The 19,811-nt window shown below is 43.1% G+C and overlaps 1 protein-coding gene across 2 annotated transcripts in view; it reads right to left on the bottom strand.

Annotated features, from left to right (window-relative positions):
- C9 (complement C9) overlaps nt 1-11,290 on the bottom strand; it is a 51,418-nt gene extending 40,128 nt beyond the window's left edge. For both annotated transcript variants that reach the window (XM_080804612.1, XM_080804611.1), the window contains exon 1: nt 11,114-11,290. In XM_080804612.1, coding sequence (XP_080660738.1) covers nt 11,114-11,190 — 77 coding nt within the window. In that variant the 5' untranslated portion in view covers nt 11,191-11,290. The remainder of the gene's footprint in view (nt 1-11,113) is intronic.
- Nucleotides 11,291-19,811: the final 8,521 nt, after the last annotated feature.

The following is a 19,811-nucleotide window of genomic DNA, read 5'->3' as shown; positions in this document are numbered from 1 at the left end:
AGCTGTGCTTTTCTGAGCTTTGAACTTTCTTTCTTGGTTCACCATTTGGATCTCTTCTGGTTACAACACCTCCTTGGATGATGATCTTCTTTAATGAAAGGAAAACAAAACAAAACAAAACCAAAAGCCAAAACCACTGAACAAGCATCCTATGAATGCTCTGCCCCGACTTCTCAGAGCTGGCACCTGTCCTTTCTAGAGTGTAGCCTCTTACTCCAGAGGGCTGGCTCCATAAGGCCATTGCCTCCACGAAGGTTCTAGATCCCAGCTCTCTGAGACTTTGACCAGATGAACATGGTCTCCATTAAAACTCTTCCTCCGTCCCAGTTTCTTTCCATGTGTGGTATATTGTGTTCAAGTTTTTGATACTAAACAGAAAAAAGCAAATGAATGAGCAAAAAAGACCTTCTTTGTGAACTCTACATTTCCTTCCAGCTGCTCCCATTCCTGTCCTTTCACAATGTCACTTTGTAAAAGAATTGTTATCAACATATTTGTTTCTCTTTCATAAAAAAGAAAAAAAAAAGAGTTTCATCTCCTCCTTCATCTTTAGGTACCTCTTAAATTCTCTCATCCTTTTAGCCAACTTCCCTGGGAGAGTAGTTTGAATCTGTATTTTGTTCCTTACTCCCAATCACTGCTCAGCCCTCCTGCCCCAGGGACATGGCTCTGGCCAAGTCAATGATGACTGCCATGGGGCTCACTTGGTCCTTTCAGTGCTTCTCTTATTGACTTCCTCACAGGGGTCAATGCAATTGGCCATTCTTGCTGTTTAAAACACTCTCTTCCCTTGGACTGAATGACACTAAACTACCATTTCTTCTTTCTCTTCCTTCGGTTCTCCTACTCACCCGTGTGCTCCTCCTCCTTAGACCGTCTCTGGAATGCTGTTTTTCCAGGCCTTGTCCTTGAATCCACTGTTTTGTTTTTTCTCTCTACACTTTCCCAGGGCTTTGGTTTCCATGCATATGCTAATGGCACTCGGAGATAAGTCTGCCGTCCAGACATCTCTCCTGAATTTTAAGCTCTTGGATAAAACTCCCAACTGGACATCTGCACTTGGATTTCATTATGGTCCATTGAACTCAAAATATTCTCAAAACAAATTCATCATTTTTTCTCTCCTCTCAAAGCTGTACCTCCCCCGTACTTACTGTCTGGGTGAACAGCACTTTCATTTATGCAGTTGGCCTGTCCAGAGGCTTGGGTGCTGCCTGTCTTATCCTGCAACCCTCACACTCATCGCCTATAGCTAATCAACCATTAAAATCTGTTGTTTAGTCTCGTAAATGACTCTCAAATCCATCCATCCTTCGGCTCTGCCAGATGCTTCTCTCTTCTACACTAACATTACATCTCTCCTGGATGACAACAATGTCTTGCTAATCCAGTTCCCATAAATTGTACATAGGATCTTCTAAAAATGTGGATTTGATTGTACCATACCCCTCCTGAAAACATTTCTGGAAGCTTCCTATCACTCTTATGATAAAATCCAAATTTTCTAACATGGTGTGGCAGGCAGAATAATGACACCCCAACATGTCCCCAACCTAATCCCTAGAATCTGAGAACATTTTCCCTTACATGGCAGAAAGGTGTCTGTAGATGTGACTTAGATATATTATTCTGGGTGGACTCATTCCAAACGTGTAAGCTCCTAAACGCAGAAGAACAGTTCGGGGAGATATAAAGACAGAAGAAGAGGTAGGAGAAATTCAAAGCATAAGAAGGGACCCCACTGGATCTTTCTGGCTGTGGAAGTGGAAAGAAGCCATAAACCACGGAAGGCAGGCAGCCTCCAGAAGCTAGAAGAACCAAGAAAATGGATTCCCCCTTAGAGCCTCTGGAAAGGTATGCAGCCCTGGTGGCTCTTTGATTTCCTCCTGATGATTCCCCAGGGTTCTGCTTATTTTGCCTCCAAGTAACTAGGTATCTGGTGCAATGAAGGGAAAACTCCCTTGGTTCTAGAAACTGCACCCTGTAGATCTGTGACATGATACTTTTCTCTTTCGCACCTGCCACTGAGAGCGGCTTCAATGAATAACTAGTTCAGAGGGTACAGTATGGGCTGAAGGATGATGATGGAAGGTGAAATCCACTGTAAACACTGCAGAGTGACAAGTCTTTTGCTGGCAAGCCTAGAACCCAGTCCACGATGAGGGCTGCTGAGAAAGGCTATTCATCTGTTTCACACACTGGGACCAGGATCCTGCTCCAAAGACATTGACATCACCACAGACTGTTCTCTAACATCTTTTACATAAATAATAGCACCACATAAATTATGTACATGCTGATTCCCTTCTTTCTCAGTTTCTAACTTAAGGACTCCTTTTCTTTTTTACAGGTTTGACTCACGCTCTGGACTTAGTACAGAGCTTTGCCTTTGATCTTTTATTGCCCTCCTAGACCATGATTTGAGTTCATCCCTGGAATGACCCGATCCTCTGAAAGACCCCCTAGAAAGGTCCTCTGATCACATCCTTGTCCTGGGAGTGGGACTTACAACCTTCTAGATATCAGGTGCCGTGTATATGTCATAATCAGATACCACAACCGTGTGGCTGAAACAACAGAAATTTATCTTCTCATAGTTCTGAAGGCTAGAAGTCTGAGGTCAAGCTGTCTGCTGGGTTGGTTTCTTGTGAGGTTTCTCTCCTGGGCTTGTATATGGCTGGCTTCTCCCTGTGTGTTCAGATGATGTTTCCTCTCTACAGTTGTGTGCAAATTTACTCTTCTTATAAGGACTCTTCTTATAAGTCGTATTGGATCAGAGCCCAGCAAAATGAACCCGTCTTAACTTAATTACCTCTTTAAAGACCATAACTCCAAACACAGTCATATTCTGAGGTATTGGGGGTTAGGACTTCAACATATGAATGGGGGTAGGGGACACAATTCAGCCTACAACATTCAGTAAATGTTTTTTTAACTAAGCAGTTTCTTCTATTTAATTTTTAAAAAATTTTTTAAAAGATTTTATTTATTTACTTGACAGAGAAAGACACAGCAAGAGAGGGAACACAAGCAGGGGGAGTGGCAGAGGGAGAAGCAGGCTTCCGGCCGAGCAGGGAGCCTGATGCAGGGCTCCATCCCAGGACGCTGGGATCATGACCTGAGGCGAAGGCAGCTGCTTAACGACTGAGCCACCCAGGTGCCCCAGTTTCTTCTATTTGTCTTCTAGTTTTACTAGACAATTTTCAAATCTCATTTCTCATTAACCTTTTATTCTAACCTCTGAGACATAAATTTTGTAGGTGTTATTAGTTCTCTTTTACAGATGAGAAACTAAAACCAAAATTATACAACTTATCCAAAGTTGGACAGTTAGTGGCAAAACTGCATTCAAAATCAACCTCTCTCCACTCCTAGTTCACTGCAGTTTTGCCCTGTTCCGTATGCTGTATCCCCCTCCCATCACCAAGTAAATCCTCTTTGAAATGACCTAAACGGTCATAACTTTGTCAATACTTTTTTTCCCCTCCTTCCTCCCTCCCCCTCTCCCCCCTCCTTTCTTCCTTTCTCCCTCCCTCCCTTCCTTCCTCCCTCCCTTCCTTCCTTCCTTCCTTAATAGAGCCATTCTTCAAAGCATATCAGTTGGGGGATGCCCGGGTGGCTCAGTCGATTTAGAGTCAGCCTTCGGCTTAGGTCATGATTTCAGGGTCCAGGGATCAAGCCCTGCATCCGGCTCTCTGCTCAGTGGGAAGCCTGCTTCTCCCTCTCCGGCTCCCCCTGCTTGTGCTCTTTCTCCCCCCGCCCCACCATCAAATAAATAAATGAAATCTTTAAAGCGCATCAGTTGGACAGCTTGGTTCTTGCCTGGATCTATTTTAAGCTTAAACTTAAATGGTGTCAAATGAGACAAAAATAAGCTGGACAGTGTGTGAGCATCTGGCTGTTTTCCCTTCATTGCACCAGATACCTGGTTACTTGGAGGCAAAATAAGCAGGACCCTGGGGAGTCATCAGCAGGAAGTAGTAGATTAGGCAAAAGGAATGCTGTACTGAAATGAATGCACTACATAAATATAAAGAAAGAAGATGAGCGATCTTGGATAGCTCCTTCTGAGCCCACCACTCCCTCCTGAGCTCCTCGGACTCACTGGGCAGATAATGTTTTGTGGCTCAAAGACTGTGTATGTACAATGCTTACCACCTGCCTTTTGCCCTGCTGAGTGATTAGGCGGACTGGAGAAGTATTTGCAAAGCACTTTTTGGATTCCTAGATGAAATGTGTTTATCAAGTAAAACGTATCTCTAAGTGTTTCAATCTCAGCTTGAAAGTCACTTCCCAGATCAAAGTGATGTACATCAACACGACAGGAGGTCTAAGTCTGGGCCAGGAATGCATTCAACGAAGGGCCATTGATGCACGCCTGCTCCCATCTCCTGGCCATGAAGAGATTCCAGCTTTAGTAAAAGGAAACCTCCGGAGCAGCTCACACTCCAGGACACATCGCGGCAGACCCAGGCGAAAAAAAAACACCTGCTGTAGGAAGGAATCTTTTTGTCAATAAATAAGGCAACGTGGCTCCTTTGAGTGGCGAAACATAAGCTTCTTAGGACTGCATTCTTAACCCGCAGATCTGCCAGTTTGCTTAGTTCATGCAATTCATCAAACGAAAAGGTAATAGGACAACAGTGTCCAACACTCATTTTTTTTTTTTTTTTTTTAGGACCTTTCCTGATTTCCCAAGTCTTAACTTAAGAGCTTCTCTCAGGTGCTCCCAATGAGCCAATATTCAACGACCCTCACGGAGGGCCTGCTCTGTGTCAGGAATGGTTCTAGTGTCTGGGGCTACATGTCTTTACCACCACAGAGCCTGCATTCTAGTGGCTGAGATACAGTAAACGAGAATCCAGCAAATATAACACGCAGTGTCAGTGAAGACACGTGAGCGGTCAAAGAAAGGAAAGCAGGGTACGAGGAGGGCTCTCGGGCTGGGGTTGAGGAGGGAGCTTTCTTGTATGGAGTAGTCAAAGAACCCTCTCAGAGGAGATATGGTGATGTAAAAATGTGTTCACAATTTTTTTGGCCATTCTTCCCAACAAAGATGGGTTCTAAGTGCCCTCCACCTGAAGCCGGTCGTGTCTTTCTTAACACCCTGTTGAGTAGAATGCGGTGGAAGTGAGCCTGCACGTTTAAAAGGCTAAGGTTCGAGAAGGCCATGCAAGTTCTGCTGGCTTATCTCAAGACATGTGCACTGTGAGCCCTTTCCCACTATGGATAAAACTGACTACTCTGAGTCTACCACATGGAGGACAGAGAGAAAGAGAGACGTGGAGACAGATTCTCAAGGAGACTTAAGTGTTCCAGCCCCTAGCGGTTTGAGTCTTCCCAGCCCAAGTGACAGACACAAGAGGGAAGAAGCCATCATAAGAATTCCGAGCCGAGCCACCATCTGACTACATCCATGTGGGAGACCCATGGGAACCCCTTCATGGAGCCCAGTCCACCCTTGGACTCATGAACCAGTAAAATAATCGGTATTATTTTAAGCTACTGTCTTGGGATGGTTTGTTACATAGCAAAATTGACCAAAACAGATGATACTTGGTTAGATACTTGGATGCATTCAGAGAGAAGCTATGTGAGTATCTGGAAAAGGAATGTTCTGTGCTAGGGGAAAGTAAGTGCAAAGGCCCTGAGACAGTATATCGGAGGCACAGAAGTACAGTGACAGAGAAGAGTGAGCGAAAAGGAGGGTGGCTGATGTGCCTGGAGAAACAGGTAGGGAGCCTCTCCTGCTTTGTAGGCTGTGGTGCGGAGTTTGGATCTGATTCTGAGCTTGATGGAAATTCTTAGAGGAGTAGGAGAACAGGAGTAACACCCAGAGTTATGTTTTCAAAAGACTTAAAAATGTCTCTGGTTGTTAGATGGAAAATTGACTAGTGGGATGTGGGCGAGGCTGGATACAGGCCAGAAATGATAGTGATTTGGGCTAGAATAGTCACAGGGGAGATAGCAGGCAGTGGGCAGATTTGGGATATATTTTAAAGATAACACCAACAGACGTGCTGTTAGATTGCCTGTGGGAAGGATACAAATAGGGGAGTCAAGTGTGATTCCCAGGTTATTACCCGAGTGGGCCAGGGAGTGGTGTAGTTTGGGTGAGGTCGGTGAGAAATCAGTGGGTATGTTTTGGACATGTTAAGTTTGAGATGCCTCTTAGATTTTCAAGAGCTGCTGACTTAAGTAATTAGACATTGTGTTCAGGGAAGTGAGTGCACCACAGATATAAATTTGAGATTTGTCAAAATACAAGTGCTTTGTCCTTCCAGGAGGCTGGATGTGAGTGTGTACAGATGGAGTAAGGCTGAGGATAAGCCAACATTTAGTGGAAGTTGTTACAACATGTCTGTAGATTAATGGGAATGATTCGGTACAAAGGGAGCTATTGATGATGCAAGAGAGAGGGGGCAGAGTTACAGGTGCAAAGTCCTTGCAGGGGCTGGAACAGATGAAGCCAGTGGACGAGTGGAATGGTGAAATGGTGATGGTGGAATGGTGGAAGTCAGAGGAGCATATCTCCGCTAGCATCATGGGCTTCACTTGGAGAACTTGGCTGTTTCAATCACTGTGTATTTGTTTATATTCCTTAGTCGACTGTAAGCCAGTGAGGGGAGAGACCCTTGTAATGTGTTCAGTATTACACTGCAATTCCTGATGCAATGTCTGGCCCATGTTGCAAACTCAATAAATATTTGCTGTATTACCGAGATGAATAAACAAATGACCCTCCTTGTCCAATAGTAGTTGATGAATAAATATCTGTTAACTTGTATTGAATATGAATATTAAAAACACAGGTGTATACAGCCAAAGAAGGAGGGAAAACTGACTTTTGGATATCTTCAATTTAATAATTAAGCCTAGCTTTTTCATTAGGAGATGTTTGGGTGCTTTTCCAGACTGTTGAGACAAATTTAACTCAAATAAATTGAATAATAATTACTAACATTTGGGAGTGCTTAGTTTACATCAGGAATTCTTCAAAGCCTTTATTCTTATTACCTAACTTAATTTTCACATCAGGTCTATGAGATTATCTATTACTAGTATAATCACACTTTAAAGATAATGAACTGAGCCACAGAGATGGTAAGCAATTTTCCTCAGTTGACACAGCAGAGGTCACCTGGTGGTCAGGTTGGGATTCAAACCTAGGCAGTTTCTCTCCAAGGGCCATCTACCTAGCCACTCCTGGGACTTCCAACTCCCAGTTTAGTGCTCTTTCTTAACTACTTGAAAAATGAAGAATAAGATAATTATGAAAGTTATAATTACACCAAAACACACCACCGATACAGTCAAAAGATGAATGACAGATTGGAGGAGATGTTTGTAATTCATACCAGAGACAAAGGACTAGTTTGTAAAGTGGTCATAGAAATCCACAAGGGAAAGACAAGAAACTCAATAGGAAAAAGAGTAAAGAACATGGACATTCACAAAGGAAAACATACCCATGTTCTTTAGACAGATAAAAAGACACACAACGTTCTTGAGGGAATCATTTCATTACGTATAAAAACATTGAATCATCGTGATGTACACCTGAAACTAAGAGCATATTGTATATCAATTATACCTCAATTAAAAAATAATAAAAAGAGAGAGGGAAGTTAAAACTATTTGAAGATAGGGTTTTGTTTTGTTTTGTTTTGTTTTAACCTATGAGACTGGCAAATACCAAAAAGCTGACCAAAAGCTGTTGACAAGTCTGTGGTTCAGTAAGAATTCTCATACTCTGCTGGGGAACGTGCAAAGTGGTACCAAACTCCCGGAGCCACAGGGACATTTTAGCAAAGTGACAAAGGTGATTTCCCGTGATTCCTTTACATCATTTCTGGGAATTCGTCCTCAGGTATAACTATCCACTTGCAAAATGATATAGGACTAAAAATACCCATTGCAACGCTGTTGCAAAAGATTGGAAGTAACTGAAGTGTTCATCCATCAAAGATGAATTATCAGGAGTGCATATCCACACAATGGGAAATTAATCAGTTGTGAGGAGAATTAGGAAGTTCCTTCTAAATTGATACGACAAGGTTTCCAGGATATACTGTAAAGGAAAAAGCAAAGTACAAGACAGTACGTGAAAGAAAGGGGAAGGATAAGATTACATATGACTCTATACTTTAATCTGCATTAAAACATTCTGGAAGGCTGCACAGAAGACTAATGAAGGTGGCTGCCTAGGAGAATGGGTTAGGGTGGGAGGGGGTGAGATTCTAAGTACTTTATACGTAAGAACATAAATTTCATGAAAAGTTATGGGTGGGGAAATCAAGACTTCTCAAGGTACACTTTGTTATTTTTTTGATCTTTGAACCCTGTAAAGATGTTGTTTATTTACAAATTAAAAAGAAAATATAATGATAGCTGTGCCCATGGAGCCCTCAAAGCGGGACGGTCACTGTGCTGAGGACATGGCGTGAATTATCAGGAATTTCCCATAACAAGTCACAGTTTTATTTCCACTTTGAGGTGAGGAACAGATTTAGAGAAATTAAGGACTTTGCCTCAGGTTACAAAGCTAATTAACGATGGACCCTGGAATCAAACTCAGGCCACCTGCTTCCAGGACCCGTGTTAAGAGCTATGACTCTCCTAGCACACTGGTTTTAACATTCTATTCTACTTTGAGAAACCTAAGAGATACTGTCCCGTTTATGATCTATTCTCATGGGCACTATTATGTTCACAAACAAAGGATTATTGATTGATTCCTAATAATTCACCGGTAGCAATAGTTCACTGTCACTTGACTTCAGGTGAAACGTGTGCAGCCGGATGATAACCCCTGAAGGCTGGCTGTAACTCAATTTCTGCCTTTCCTCCAAACTAGAAAGCATATCCAAGTAATAGCAAGTTATTATTTTAAAGAATATTTTGTGTATACTGAGTTTTGTGCCAGGCACAGTTGCTTTAAGTACAATATATATATAGTAATTTAACTGTCACAGAGACCCTTATTAGATAGATGCTATTGTTGTCACTGTTAAGGGGTGAATTGTGTCCCCCCTCCCTATCCCCCCATCCAGAAAGTTAAAGTTCGAACCCCTGTACCTCAGAATGTGACCTTATTTGGAAAGAAGGTCTTTACAGAGGAAATCAAGTTAAAGTGAATTTATTACGGTGGGCCCTAATCCAGTATGATATGCATCCTTCTACAAAGAGAAAATTTAGAACCTGCCAAACAGGCATAGAGGAAGGATGATTGAAAATAGCCCTGTGGTGCCAGAGGCAGACACTGAAATGAGGTAACTACAGGCCAAGGATGCCAAAGATTGCCAGCTACCAGCAGAAGCAGAGAGGGATCATACCTAGGGTCTCAGAGGGAGCACCGCCCTGTGGACACCTTGATTTCAGACTTTCAGCCTCCAGAATCGTGAGGTAATAGATTTCTGTTGTTTGAAGCTGCCTGATTTCTGGTACTAGGAAAAGAATACAGCTGCCACCCTACAGATGAGGGAACCAAGGTACAGAAAGTTTGAGTAACGTGCTCAAACGTGCATGGTCTGTTTGTTAGTAATGGCGCCTGGAGCTGAGTTTGGGAAGCCTCACTCCAGAGGAGCGCTCCATTCTGATCAACTCTGTATTTTAAAAAAATCATTTGCAAACTCCTGTGCTCTGGTCGAACTACGTGTCTCACTTCACGACGGATCTGAACACTCTGTTTTGACCTCAACCATCTGTCAAGGGCAGAGCATGGAGTGTTTGAGCAGGGTAACCCTCATAAACTCCTAAGGGCCTTGGAAGAGAGGTGTTGGAAGCCAAATCTGGCTCAGCAGTGCATCTGCTCCGAGCTGGGGAGCCGGCCAGGGGGCTTTTGTGGTCCTCCCTGAAACAGCTGAGTGCGGCAAGGACCCAGGGACGTAAACTTCAAAGTGGTTGCAGGCTTCCCTGCAGACTCTCCTTTTTGATCAGCGGGAGTCTCAGTCTAGGAATGCGGGTTGTTTAAAATATTTTTTTTAACTTAAGAAAGGGTCGGGGTAAGTACCAGAAGGCTAAAGTAACTTTTAGTAACTGCCTTCCCAAATCCCCTTTGTCCCCGATGCCAGGTAAGTGAAAATGTTTTCCGAATGGAACTCGGCTTTTTAGCTCACACCACATGCTGGGTGGGGCCCAGGAGGCGTGGCGGCCCCCCGAGGTAGCCGAGAGGCTGGTGAGGATGTGCTTGCCATGGCCATCAGTTTCCACAACAGAATTTGGTTAAACTAAGAGTCAGATGACCAAAGTGGAAATGGCTGCAGGTTGCAGGGATGTCTGGGCAGAGGGTGAGCGTTGGGGCAGATATTGTCCCCCAACAATACTGTCAAAACCGGAAATAGTTCAATACTGTCCCCAGGTTTCATCATTCTACATTGGCTGGGGTACGCGTTCTCCAGCAATTCCGGGTGCAGCAGCGGTGTTCAGTAAGCAGATACTATCTGTATGATTTATTTCCTGGCTCAGCTTGGCATGAGTTTCCTGTTCCCAATTAGGATCAGAACAAAAGGAGAGATAGTCAGTCTTTGCTGGAAGCATGGCCGATGGGTCCACAGGTTGGTGATTCTTCTTGAAGGATAGAACTACAATCCTAAGCCTGAGGTCAAAATGTGTGCCTCTGGACACAACCTGGGATGTCAAGGAGGAGAAGCAAAATGCTTAACCCTCACCTGACACGGGGGCAGAAAGGTGAGGTAGTCCGCTGTAAAGGGTGGTAGACATTGAGGCAGAATGAGGGAGAGATTAATTTTCTTTCTTTTAAAGTTTTCAGATGTGAAATACTGATAAACTCAGGTTTATCCATCATACCCTGGTGAAAACCAGCTTTGTTTCATCATTCCGAGTATTGAAAGACTATCTCGGCCTTACCATTTGAATGGCTGTTTAAAAGAAATTGCTGGAAATGGCTACAGGTCTCCTTAGAAAACTCTCAGAAACACACCCCTGTACTTTCCCTCACCCTTTTTCAAAGGTTAAACTCTGGGACTATCTATCTCAAGGTGGGTTGAAATTTGTTTTTTTTTTTTTTTTAACCTGCTTCCTGCTAAGAAGTAGACCTTGAAATATCAAAGCTGGAAGTGAAATTCCAGAGACAAATGGAAAAGCAACTCACCTAGGAGTGGGCCCGGCGGTCAGCAAACTTATTTCTAAAATGCATAGTGCAAAGGCAAACCTCCAGCGGGCAGACATCTGCTCTGACTAGGCGGCCCCCGTGGAATGGCCAGACGGGTCCCGCAAGGCATTTATCTGCAAAGGGCGGGACAACCTGGGGACAATTATTGCTTGTTTTCGGTTGGGGTTTCTGTCCAACTGGGCTTCCTGGGAGCCAAAGTCCAATTAAAGGGGAGTCGTGTCGTAACTCTTCACCTACTGGTTTCTCATATTAACGAGCATATTCGAGCACCCAGCCCCTGAGTGCTGAATTGACTAAGATTAACGGGAGCATTAAAAACAACAACAACAACAACAAAAACAAAAACAAAACAAAACAAATCTCCAATGTTTCTCATCTGGGGAGACTCTGGGAGAAAGGATGAGAGAGTGAGCAATTTGGGGGAAAATGGGTCTGTGGATGATTCTCAGAGAGGCATAAATTAGTAAAAGAAATCAGTCAAAGACTGCGGTGACTGGAGCAGGACGCAGGGACCGATGCGGCGACCTGAGACCCAGCCCTGTGCGTCATTGCCACAGGTGCGCCGCGAAGTGCAAGATGCGGTTAAGGTACATAGCTGGCTTTCTTTATAGACTCGGTGGGTCGTTCTGAAGAATCTAGGGAAACTCTACTGCATGTACATCATCCGGCAGGAGGCTATGACCTCCTTATGTCAGAAATGCACCTGTCAGCGAGATAGATTCTGAGATGGGGCAATTCGCTCCAGCCCATGTTAAAGGACCCCCTTCCTTTCATATTTTCACTTTCTCAGGGACTTGTGGAAAGGGTAAGGTGTTTTCTAAGTGCTAGAGAATGTGGATGTCTCTGCCGCTCTTAAACACTGGTTAGACAGTAGAATGACCTTGGACCTGTGCAAAGCCACCAATGCCCGCCCTCTCACTCCCCCATAGCTGATTCTAATATAACTGATCTGAGAGGGGACCCTGCATCCGTATCTTTTAAAAGCTTGCTGGGTCATTCCAATGTGTGGCCAGGGTCGGGATTTAGAATGACCAGCTTGAGAAGCAGTATTTCATTACGTTTTTGGGAAAGAATGTTTGGAACACAGGACTTAAGGGGCCTTCATCAGTACTTACTAATTACAAAGAGGCAATTTGCACACATATACAATCTGGTAAAGCAGAGGGTGGGGTTGGGGGATAGCAGACAGCTAGTTTTTCCAGCACCGCCTTACCTTTCCACGAATGGTCCTACTAGTGTCAAAGTTATTCTCCACAGCTTTCTTGCCTCCCTTTCCTTCTCGTGGGGAGAGTTTGAGGTCTCTAATGGGACTAATTTCATCGGTTCTTGACCTTGTTGTCAACCTGCAGACTGTGACTTGATAATTAGATTAAATGGAGATTGAAAACCACCTCTGTACTCAGAGACTGAGTGAGCCCCCACCTCCAATCCCTGGTCTCCGGGGGTGGAAGAAGGGAAAAGGGGAATTTCTTAGCTGGTTGGTTGTTTGAGTGCTGAATTGCTCCGTAGACGTTCTATTTATTTTATCCCCTTGGTTCAGGCTAAATGTAATGTAGCCAAGGAACGGGAGCAGCAGAATATAACAAAACTATATTAATTAAGTAGTATGGGTTAGTGATATGTAAAATAAAATATATCTTACATTTTTGTAGTGCTTTTAACTCTTCTTTGCCCTTAACATCTGTTATGTATCTGACATATTTTTATTTTATTTTTTTTGACATGTTTTTAAATGAGGTTTATACTTGGGTTATATCTAGGGGAAGTGAAGCATGCTGAACCACAGAAGTGGAAAAATAGCATTTTTATTTAATATTTAATGACTTTCAAAGAAAAGAAAGGACAAACATTTATCAAACTTTTCTAAGGGGTCAAGCTAATAGACATATATTATAACTAACATACACACACATATAAAAAATTGGAAGGGGAGATGAACCATGAGAGACTATGGACTCTGAAAAACAATCTGAGGGTTTTGAAGGGGCGGGGGGTGGGAGGTTGGGGGAGCCAGGTGGTGGGTATTATGGAGGGCACGTATTGCATGGAGCACTGGGTGTGGTGCATAAACAATGAATTCTGTTACACTGAAAAGAAGAAATATATATATATATAAAATTTAATCCTCAAAATAATCCATTTTACAGTTGCGGAAATGGAAGTGCACTGAGGTTACATAATTTGCCCAGCATCACCACCTGCAGTTGCTGAGAAATGGCGTTTGAACTTGGTGCACCAGACTCCACATCTCAGGGTCTTTCTACCACACATCAGTCCTGTCGTTGTTATTGTTTTAATTATGTCACCTTAACATGAGACGATAACATTTCTCACTAAGCTCTCTCAACTCCCTAAAAGGTAGGCTTCTGCTTTAGCTTTACAGATGAGGCGCAGAGGAATACAGCCAAGGCTATGTGGACAAAGCGGCCAAGGTGGGATTTGAACAAAACTCTGATGCCAGAGTTTTCCACCCTGCTGAGGGCTCTCACAGTTTTCTCCATTCAGGAGGCTTCAAAAAATATATTTTTTAAAAATTTCCCTTTGGTTTCAGTTTGCTTGGGAACTTCGTGGCAGTAAATTATATTTATTGTCCAATAATAATACTTTTGCTCCTTTTTAAGGCAGAGTCACGCACATGTGTACTTTAGAATGTGCAACCATCGGGCAGAACACTTAATTTTTACTGCAGAATTGTAAATGTGTTGGGCATAATTCCCATCTGGATCTCTTAAAGTGATGGAAGCGGTTTTTTGGAAGTTTATTAGTAGACATTTCGTGGACTCCCTCAGTGACCCAAGTAGGAGCTGCCACCTCAACCAGTATCTGTTTCTGACTGAATCCCGAAAGACCCACGGCTCTTACACTGCTACCCTGACACTGTAGTACTTTCACTTTAAACACATGCGCTTGCTGGAGAGAATTAGAATTGTCAAATGTTAGGCCCTCGGTTTGCGGTGTGTCCTGCTTGACGCTCTGTCCTCAACATCTCGGATGTGCGTACCGCCATGAGGCTTCAACAGATAGTGGGATTTATGATTCATAGATGAATAAATCAAAGTGGATGAGGAAAATGATGTCCAGGAAGGGGAGGTGACGCTCCTAAGGTCATACGGTCGGGGTGGGGCAGCATCGGATTCCAGCCCTCTCCACTGTTGGTTCTCCGCCATTTTCATTACAGAACTTCCAAACAGGCCCTTTTCTAAAGGAAGAGAACAGTTTCTCTGTGGAGTGGTTCTGGGGCTCTGTGTCAAGTTCAACGGGAGTGCTGTCAGTCTGGCATCTCTTTACAGTTATAAGAATTCCTGCGGCTCAGATCTGTTTACAGTCACATGGAACTACTTAGGACCCCCTTGATTGCATACAGCACTTCATTTAAGGAAAGACTCAATATGATCCCTTTTCCTTTTGAAGCTGACAAGATCTGGCTATGCCACCTTCTACCCTTCTGTTTACCAACACTGCTGACTGTCTACATTCGCCCAAGACTTTTGACGCTGTCCTCTCTCTTTCTCTCCACTCTAAATCCAGCCTTTCCTTCAGTGATTTCAGTGTTCTCTGAGGTACCACCCCACCTCAGTCTTTCTTGATGCCAACAGTTCTATGAATATGTATCTTAATCCCATCGAGGCCGCTGTCCTAATGTCATTCTAACACCTGTAAAGGCTTCATCTTCACAAATGTCAATATCCTACTTCCAGTTACCTCATCCTCTCAATATCCCTTTTCTTTGCTTTATTGAACAACCGGCTCCTTAATTTCTCCATTTCTGGGTTCCTCTTATTGCTCTTGCCTTTGTTAACCACACTTTTTTCGCAGTCTGTATCAACTTTCTTCCCTTTCTACATGGTTATGCTCAACCTATTACAGTTTGTCCTTGGTCTTTACTACTCCATGGAAGACCTCCTTATTGCTAAATTTGGTGGACACTTCTTGACCCTGATCTTTGTTCCATAGGGGCATCTGACTTGACTGGCCATTCTTATGCTTTAAAATTCTCTGTTCCTTTGATTTTTGTGATACAGCATTTTCTGATTTGTTTTTAAAGATTTTATTTATTGACTTGACAGAGAGAGAGATCACAAGTAGGCAGAGAGGCAGGCAAGGTGGGGGGAGAAGCGGGCTCCCCGCTGAGCAGAGAGCCTGATGCGGGGCTTGATCCCAGGACCCTGAGATCATGTCCTGAGCTGAAGGCAGAGGCTTAACCCACTGAGGCACCTGGGAGCCCCAACATTTTCTGATCTTCTGCTTCTCTTTTGCCAGCTCCTCTCCCTTGTCCATTATACAATGCTGATATGCCTCAGGGGTCTGTCCTCCATCCTCTCCGCTTCTCAGTCTATCCCTTCTTTTCTTACCCACTCTTAAAATTAAGCCTACTCTTCAGAACCAGAAATCTCACCGTTGAAGTTCCTTTACCAAGATCTTCTGCATTCTTGTTTTAGAAGTATAGATATCTAGAAGTGATACTTTTTGAAAAATGCAAACTTATGGTGTTACTTCCCAGCTTAACAATCCTCAAGTACTTCTAAGAAGTCTCTAGGTGGACTTTGATTTGCCCACGGTAATTTGAACTTGCTGTGTCTAAAATCATACACATAATTCTTGCCCTATCCCTGTCAAGGAAGTTGTTCTTATATTCTTTATTTTCATTAATGAATCACCAATAACCGTCTTTCTGGTTTCTATATCTGGAAGTCATCTTTCTTTTTATTGCTTTAGTATTTCGACAGTATGCATAATGGTAAGTGGGTTCATCATGGGCACTTCATAGTTATTCCATAGTTATTTCAGAGTTACTGGATGACTGGTTGATTTCACTTGGTTCAGGTATGTTTGGTTTCTGGAACTTGGAGCTTTGACAAAAAGAAACTAGTATTTGAGGACAAAACTATATACAGTTTTATCAATTAACAACATGTAAACCCAACTCAATATAATAGGGGATGATGCTTTGCAGATCTTCAATTTTCTTTAATTTTCTCCTTTAAAATTGTTTTTTGACTCTGAGACCTCAAGACTGAACTGTGAGGCTTACTGCCCAGGAAGGAGATGGTGGAATAAAGCAGCGATTGGTCACCTGTGAATCTCAAAGTAGTGGGGATAGCATGGCTTGTGATGTAGATAATGCGAGAAGACTGCCTCTCTTGTTGGAGCAGAGCAGTTGTGAGAGGGTGAGAGGGAGGGGGGAGGGAAGCAGGCCTGGAGATGAGTGTTTGCAGTAAGCCACACTTTGGCATGGGGCCAGCATGGTAAGTAGGTTGAGGTCAGAGCAGATGTTTCTCTCCTTGCCATCTGGAACTCTGGGAGAGCAACTTCCAGACTTTCCCAGTATGGGGGAAGCCAAACCAGAACAAAAGTGGTTGTGGTGTGTGGTTGGGCAGAGGAGGGATTGAATTTGGCTTCATAGGTTTCTTTGGCTGTTGTGGGCCACAGAGGATACCAAGAAGTTCCTAAGCCCTGAGGAGGGATAGAGAGGGTAGCTGGCAAACTCACTGCCCGTCAAGGGCAATGTGGCCCTAGGGTTGAGGCACAGAGAGGTAAAGGCACTCACAGGCAGATGTCCACGGTCCATTTAGTGAGGACCAAAGTAGGGGCCCAGGCTTTGTACAGAACCACCAGACCTTGTAGGTCCCTAGCTGCATGGAGAGAAACAAACTCCCCATGCTTTAGCCAAGAGTATTAGCCACAGATCCCACAAGATAGTGGCCAAGTAGATGAGGTATGTGCTGTAGAGACTGGAAGATTCAGAGAACAGTACAAGGACCTGTCTGAGGATCTAAGGCCCTTCTCAATGTTCCTCTCCCCCCATCAAACTAACCATCATCATGGAGAAGAGCAGGATAAGGGGAAGGAATGTGAACCACTGGACACATAGCTGAGAGAAAATACCCTCAGAGGGAGTCATCATGACTGGGTCGGGGTTGCAGGATCTAAGTGTTGGCATTCACACCTAGCAGAGTGGAAACTGAGGAAGAGCACATTGGGAAAGAGAGAGGGAAAGATATAAAGAAGGAAGAAAGAAAGAAAGAGAGAGAGAAAGAGACAAAGAGATAAAGGGAGAAAAGGAGACAGGAAGAGAGAAAAAGAAGGGAGAGAGAGAGAGAGGGAGAGGGAGGAAGGAAGAAAGGGAAAAAAAAACACAACATAGATATATTTTCTCTCTCCACCCCAGTGTAGTGTAAGCAATTTTTTGACCCAATTTAAGAAAAAAAAATTATTTTCTTCTCTAGGCATGTTTTGCTAATCCTTCTTCTCTAGGGAAGGGCCAGTCAGTAATTACAGATGATTTAACTCAGGAACTTAATCCCATTTCTGGTATGGCATCATCAACTCCTTCATTTTTTCCTCTTTACTGATCTGTGCTTTTCCCTGCCCTGGAGTGTGTGTATGGTGGATGGGATGCAAGGCATCTCTCTGCTCCGTGTTCACTTGTTCAGTTTCCAATCTCTATAGTGCAAGGGTTTGCATTTGTCAAATCAGAAGAATGAAGAAAGTCATCACCACTAATAGGTTTTTTATACCCTGGAAAACCGAGAAGGAGAGAATAAAAAGCACTGTGTAAAATAAACTATGTTGTGAATACATAATTTTGATTCAGTTCATTAAAAGCATGATACCATGGGGTATCTGATTTTACAAAACATAGACACAAAAGAATTACTGTTATAAAATTGGGCTCCTCATTGACCATGGAACATCCAACTAGCCTTCTGGGAGCAGATGCAGGATGGTTTATTATTTATAATGCAGAAGATATTGGGAGAACATTACTCACAACCCATCTTTCATTGTGAGTGGCCTGTAGCTTACGTTAAAGGGGCTGATGGGAAATACCTGAATTAGAATGCATTATGTGAGGTTAGATTGATGTGTTGCATTTATAATAACTAGATAATTTAAACCTTTAAGTGATACCTAATTCATTCTGAAAGTGCGCCCTAAAAAGCCCAAAGGGGGTTCAACTTACCGAATTAAACATAAGCGTAAGCATATCATGATGGGCATATTGGTTATAGGAAGCAGAAGAGGAGACCAGTACTATGAAGAGAAGAAAATCTTGGTGAATGGAAGATAGGCCAGCATAATGGCACTGGGGCCAGGTTTTGGAGAGAGTGGAGTGCTGGAGTGGTGAATTCGAGGTTAACTGCAAGGACACCAGACACTAGCTTTGTGACTTTGGTAATTCCTCAGTGTCCTCTTCTATAAAATGGTGGTGGTAGTAGCAGCCCGCTTCATAGAACTGACATGGAAATAAAGTTGTTTGTTGTAACACACTCACAATAGTGTCTGCGGATGGTAAATGCCGGGTAGGTGTTTGCTGTTATTATTTAGTGACTTCTGTAGACCATGCCTGAATCCAGTCGGGCTTTCCAGATTTAGCAGTCGTGCTTGTAGTGAAGGGAAATGAAGAATTGTGAAGCACGTCACAAGAGCTCGGGAATTCTACAGTCCTCTCTCCTCTCTCCTTCCAACTGAGATGGTGCATCACTTTGATGTCAAAGTACGTTATGCCCACATTCAAGCTTCCTGGATGGGGGCTTTTAGTTAGCCCACCCCTTTCTAACTTTTATAGTCTCTAGTAATCCTCATGATATTAATACACAGAAACCAGTCTTCTACATTCTTGAGCTTACACCTTCTAGTGGAGGTACCTTGACATTGGCTTTGCTGACTATGCTTTCCATGTGTGGGCTTCTCTTCTGCCCTGAGCATGTGCTATGTCGTCAAAGATTGCTGTGATATGCACTTGGAGGCAGGCCAACTTAGGGTTAAACTATCACCCAGGCATGTGGGAGACACATTGGCTAATCCGTCACCCATTTCCAAGGCTCTCTTGCCAAGGCAGGCTTCAAGGACATGCGAACTATGTAATTGGTCGGGGCTCAAGTGCTTGGAAAGGTCCCATGCTCTATTAGTGCCATCTTGAAATTCTTAATATTGTGTTTGGACTTTTGTTTTGAAAGCAAGTTTGATTGGAAAATAGAGCACACACATGAGCAGAGGAAATGTATGCTGTGTCCCTTCCTCCATACTACCACATTTGCACAGAATGCTTATGTTGTCCCATGAACATGGAATTCAGGTGGACCCATGATGTGTGGGAGTTCAATGAGTGAAAGCAAAAGTGAGTATAAGATTGGTGTATTATGCCTAGCACCGTGTAAGTGACAGCTCTGAGAGGTCACACTCTCCATTTGAACCAGAACTGACTTCCAATACAAGAAGAAACACAAATGAACAAGAAACGCTATCAGATCTTTCTTACTAGTGGTGTTACTTCCCTGGATTAGCCATCTACTTACGCTGAAAATAATCATATAAAAGGAAAGAAAGAGTTGCCCATGTTTCTTCTTTCCACCATTTTTCTTTACTTATTGGTAACTAAAGGTAATATGTACTGACTGGTAGAAAGTTCACGTGTCAAGAAGTGAATTAAAAACAGCTGAGTTAGTTTTAGGCAATGTTTCTACTGTTCTCGTAGGAATGAAATACATATTATGTTAAATATATAGGCATGGATGAGTTATGAAATACAAATTGTATAATTTCAGTGATTGCACTTGCCAGCTAAAGATTATCAATAAAATTCCCGTGAAAGCTTTAAAATTTCATTTCTTTTTTACTTAGAACAACATTAAATAGCAAATAAAATATATCATAATAAGAAAAAGGTTGCAAA

The sequence above is a fragment of the Martes martes genome (genome assembly GCF_963455335.1).
Source record: "Martes martes genome assembly, chromosome: 5".
NCBI lineage: Eukaryota > Metazoa > Chordata > Mammalia > Carnivora > Mustelidae > Martes > Martes martes.
The sequence above is the reverse complement of the archived record's forward strand: the minus strand, read 5'-3'. Positions and strand labels throughout refer to the sequence as shown.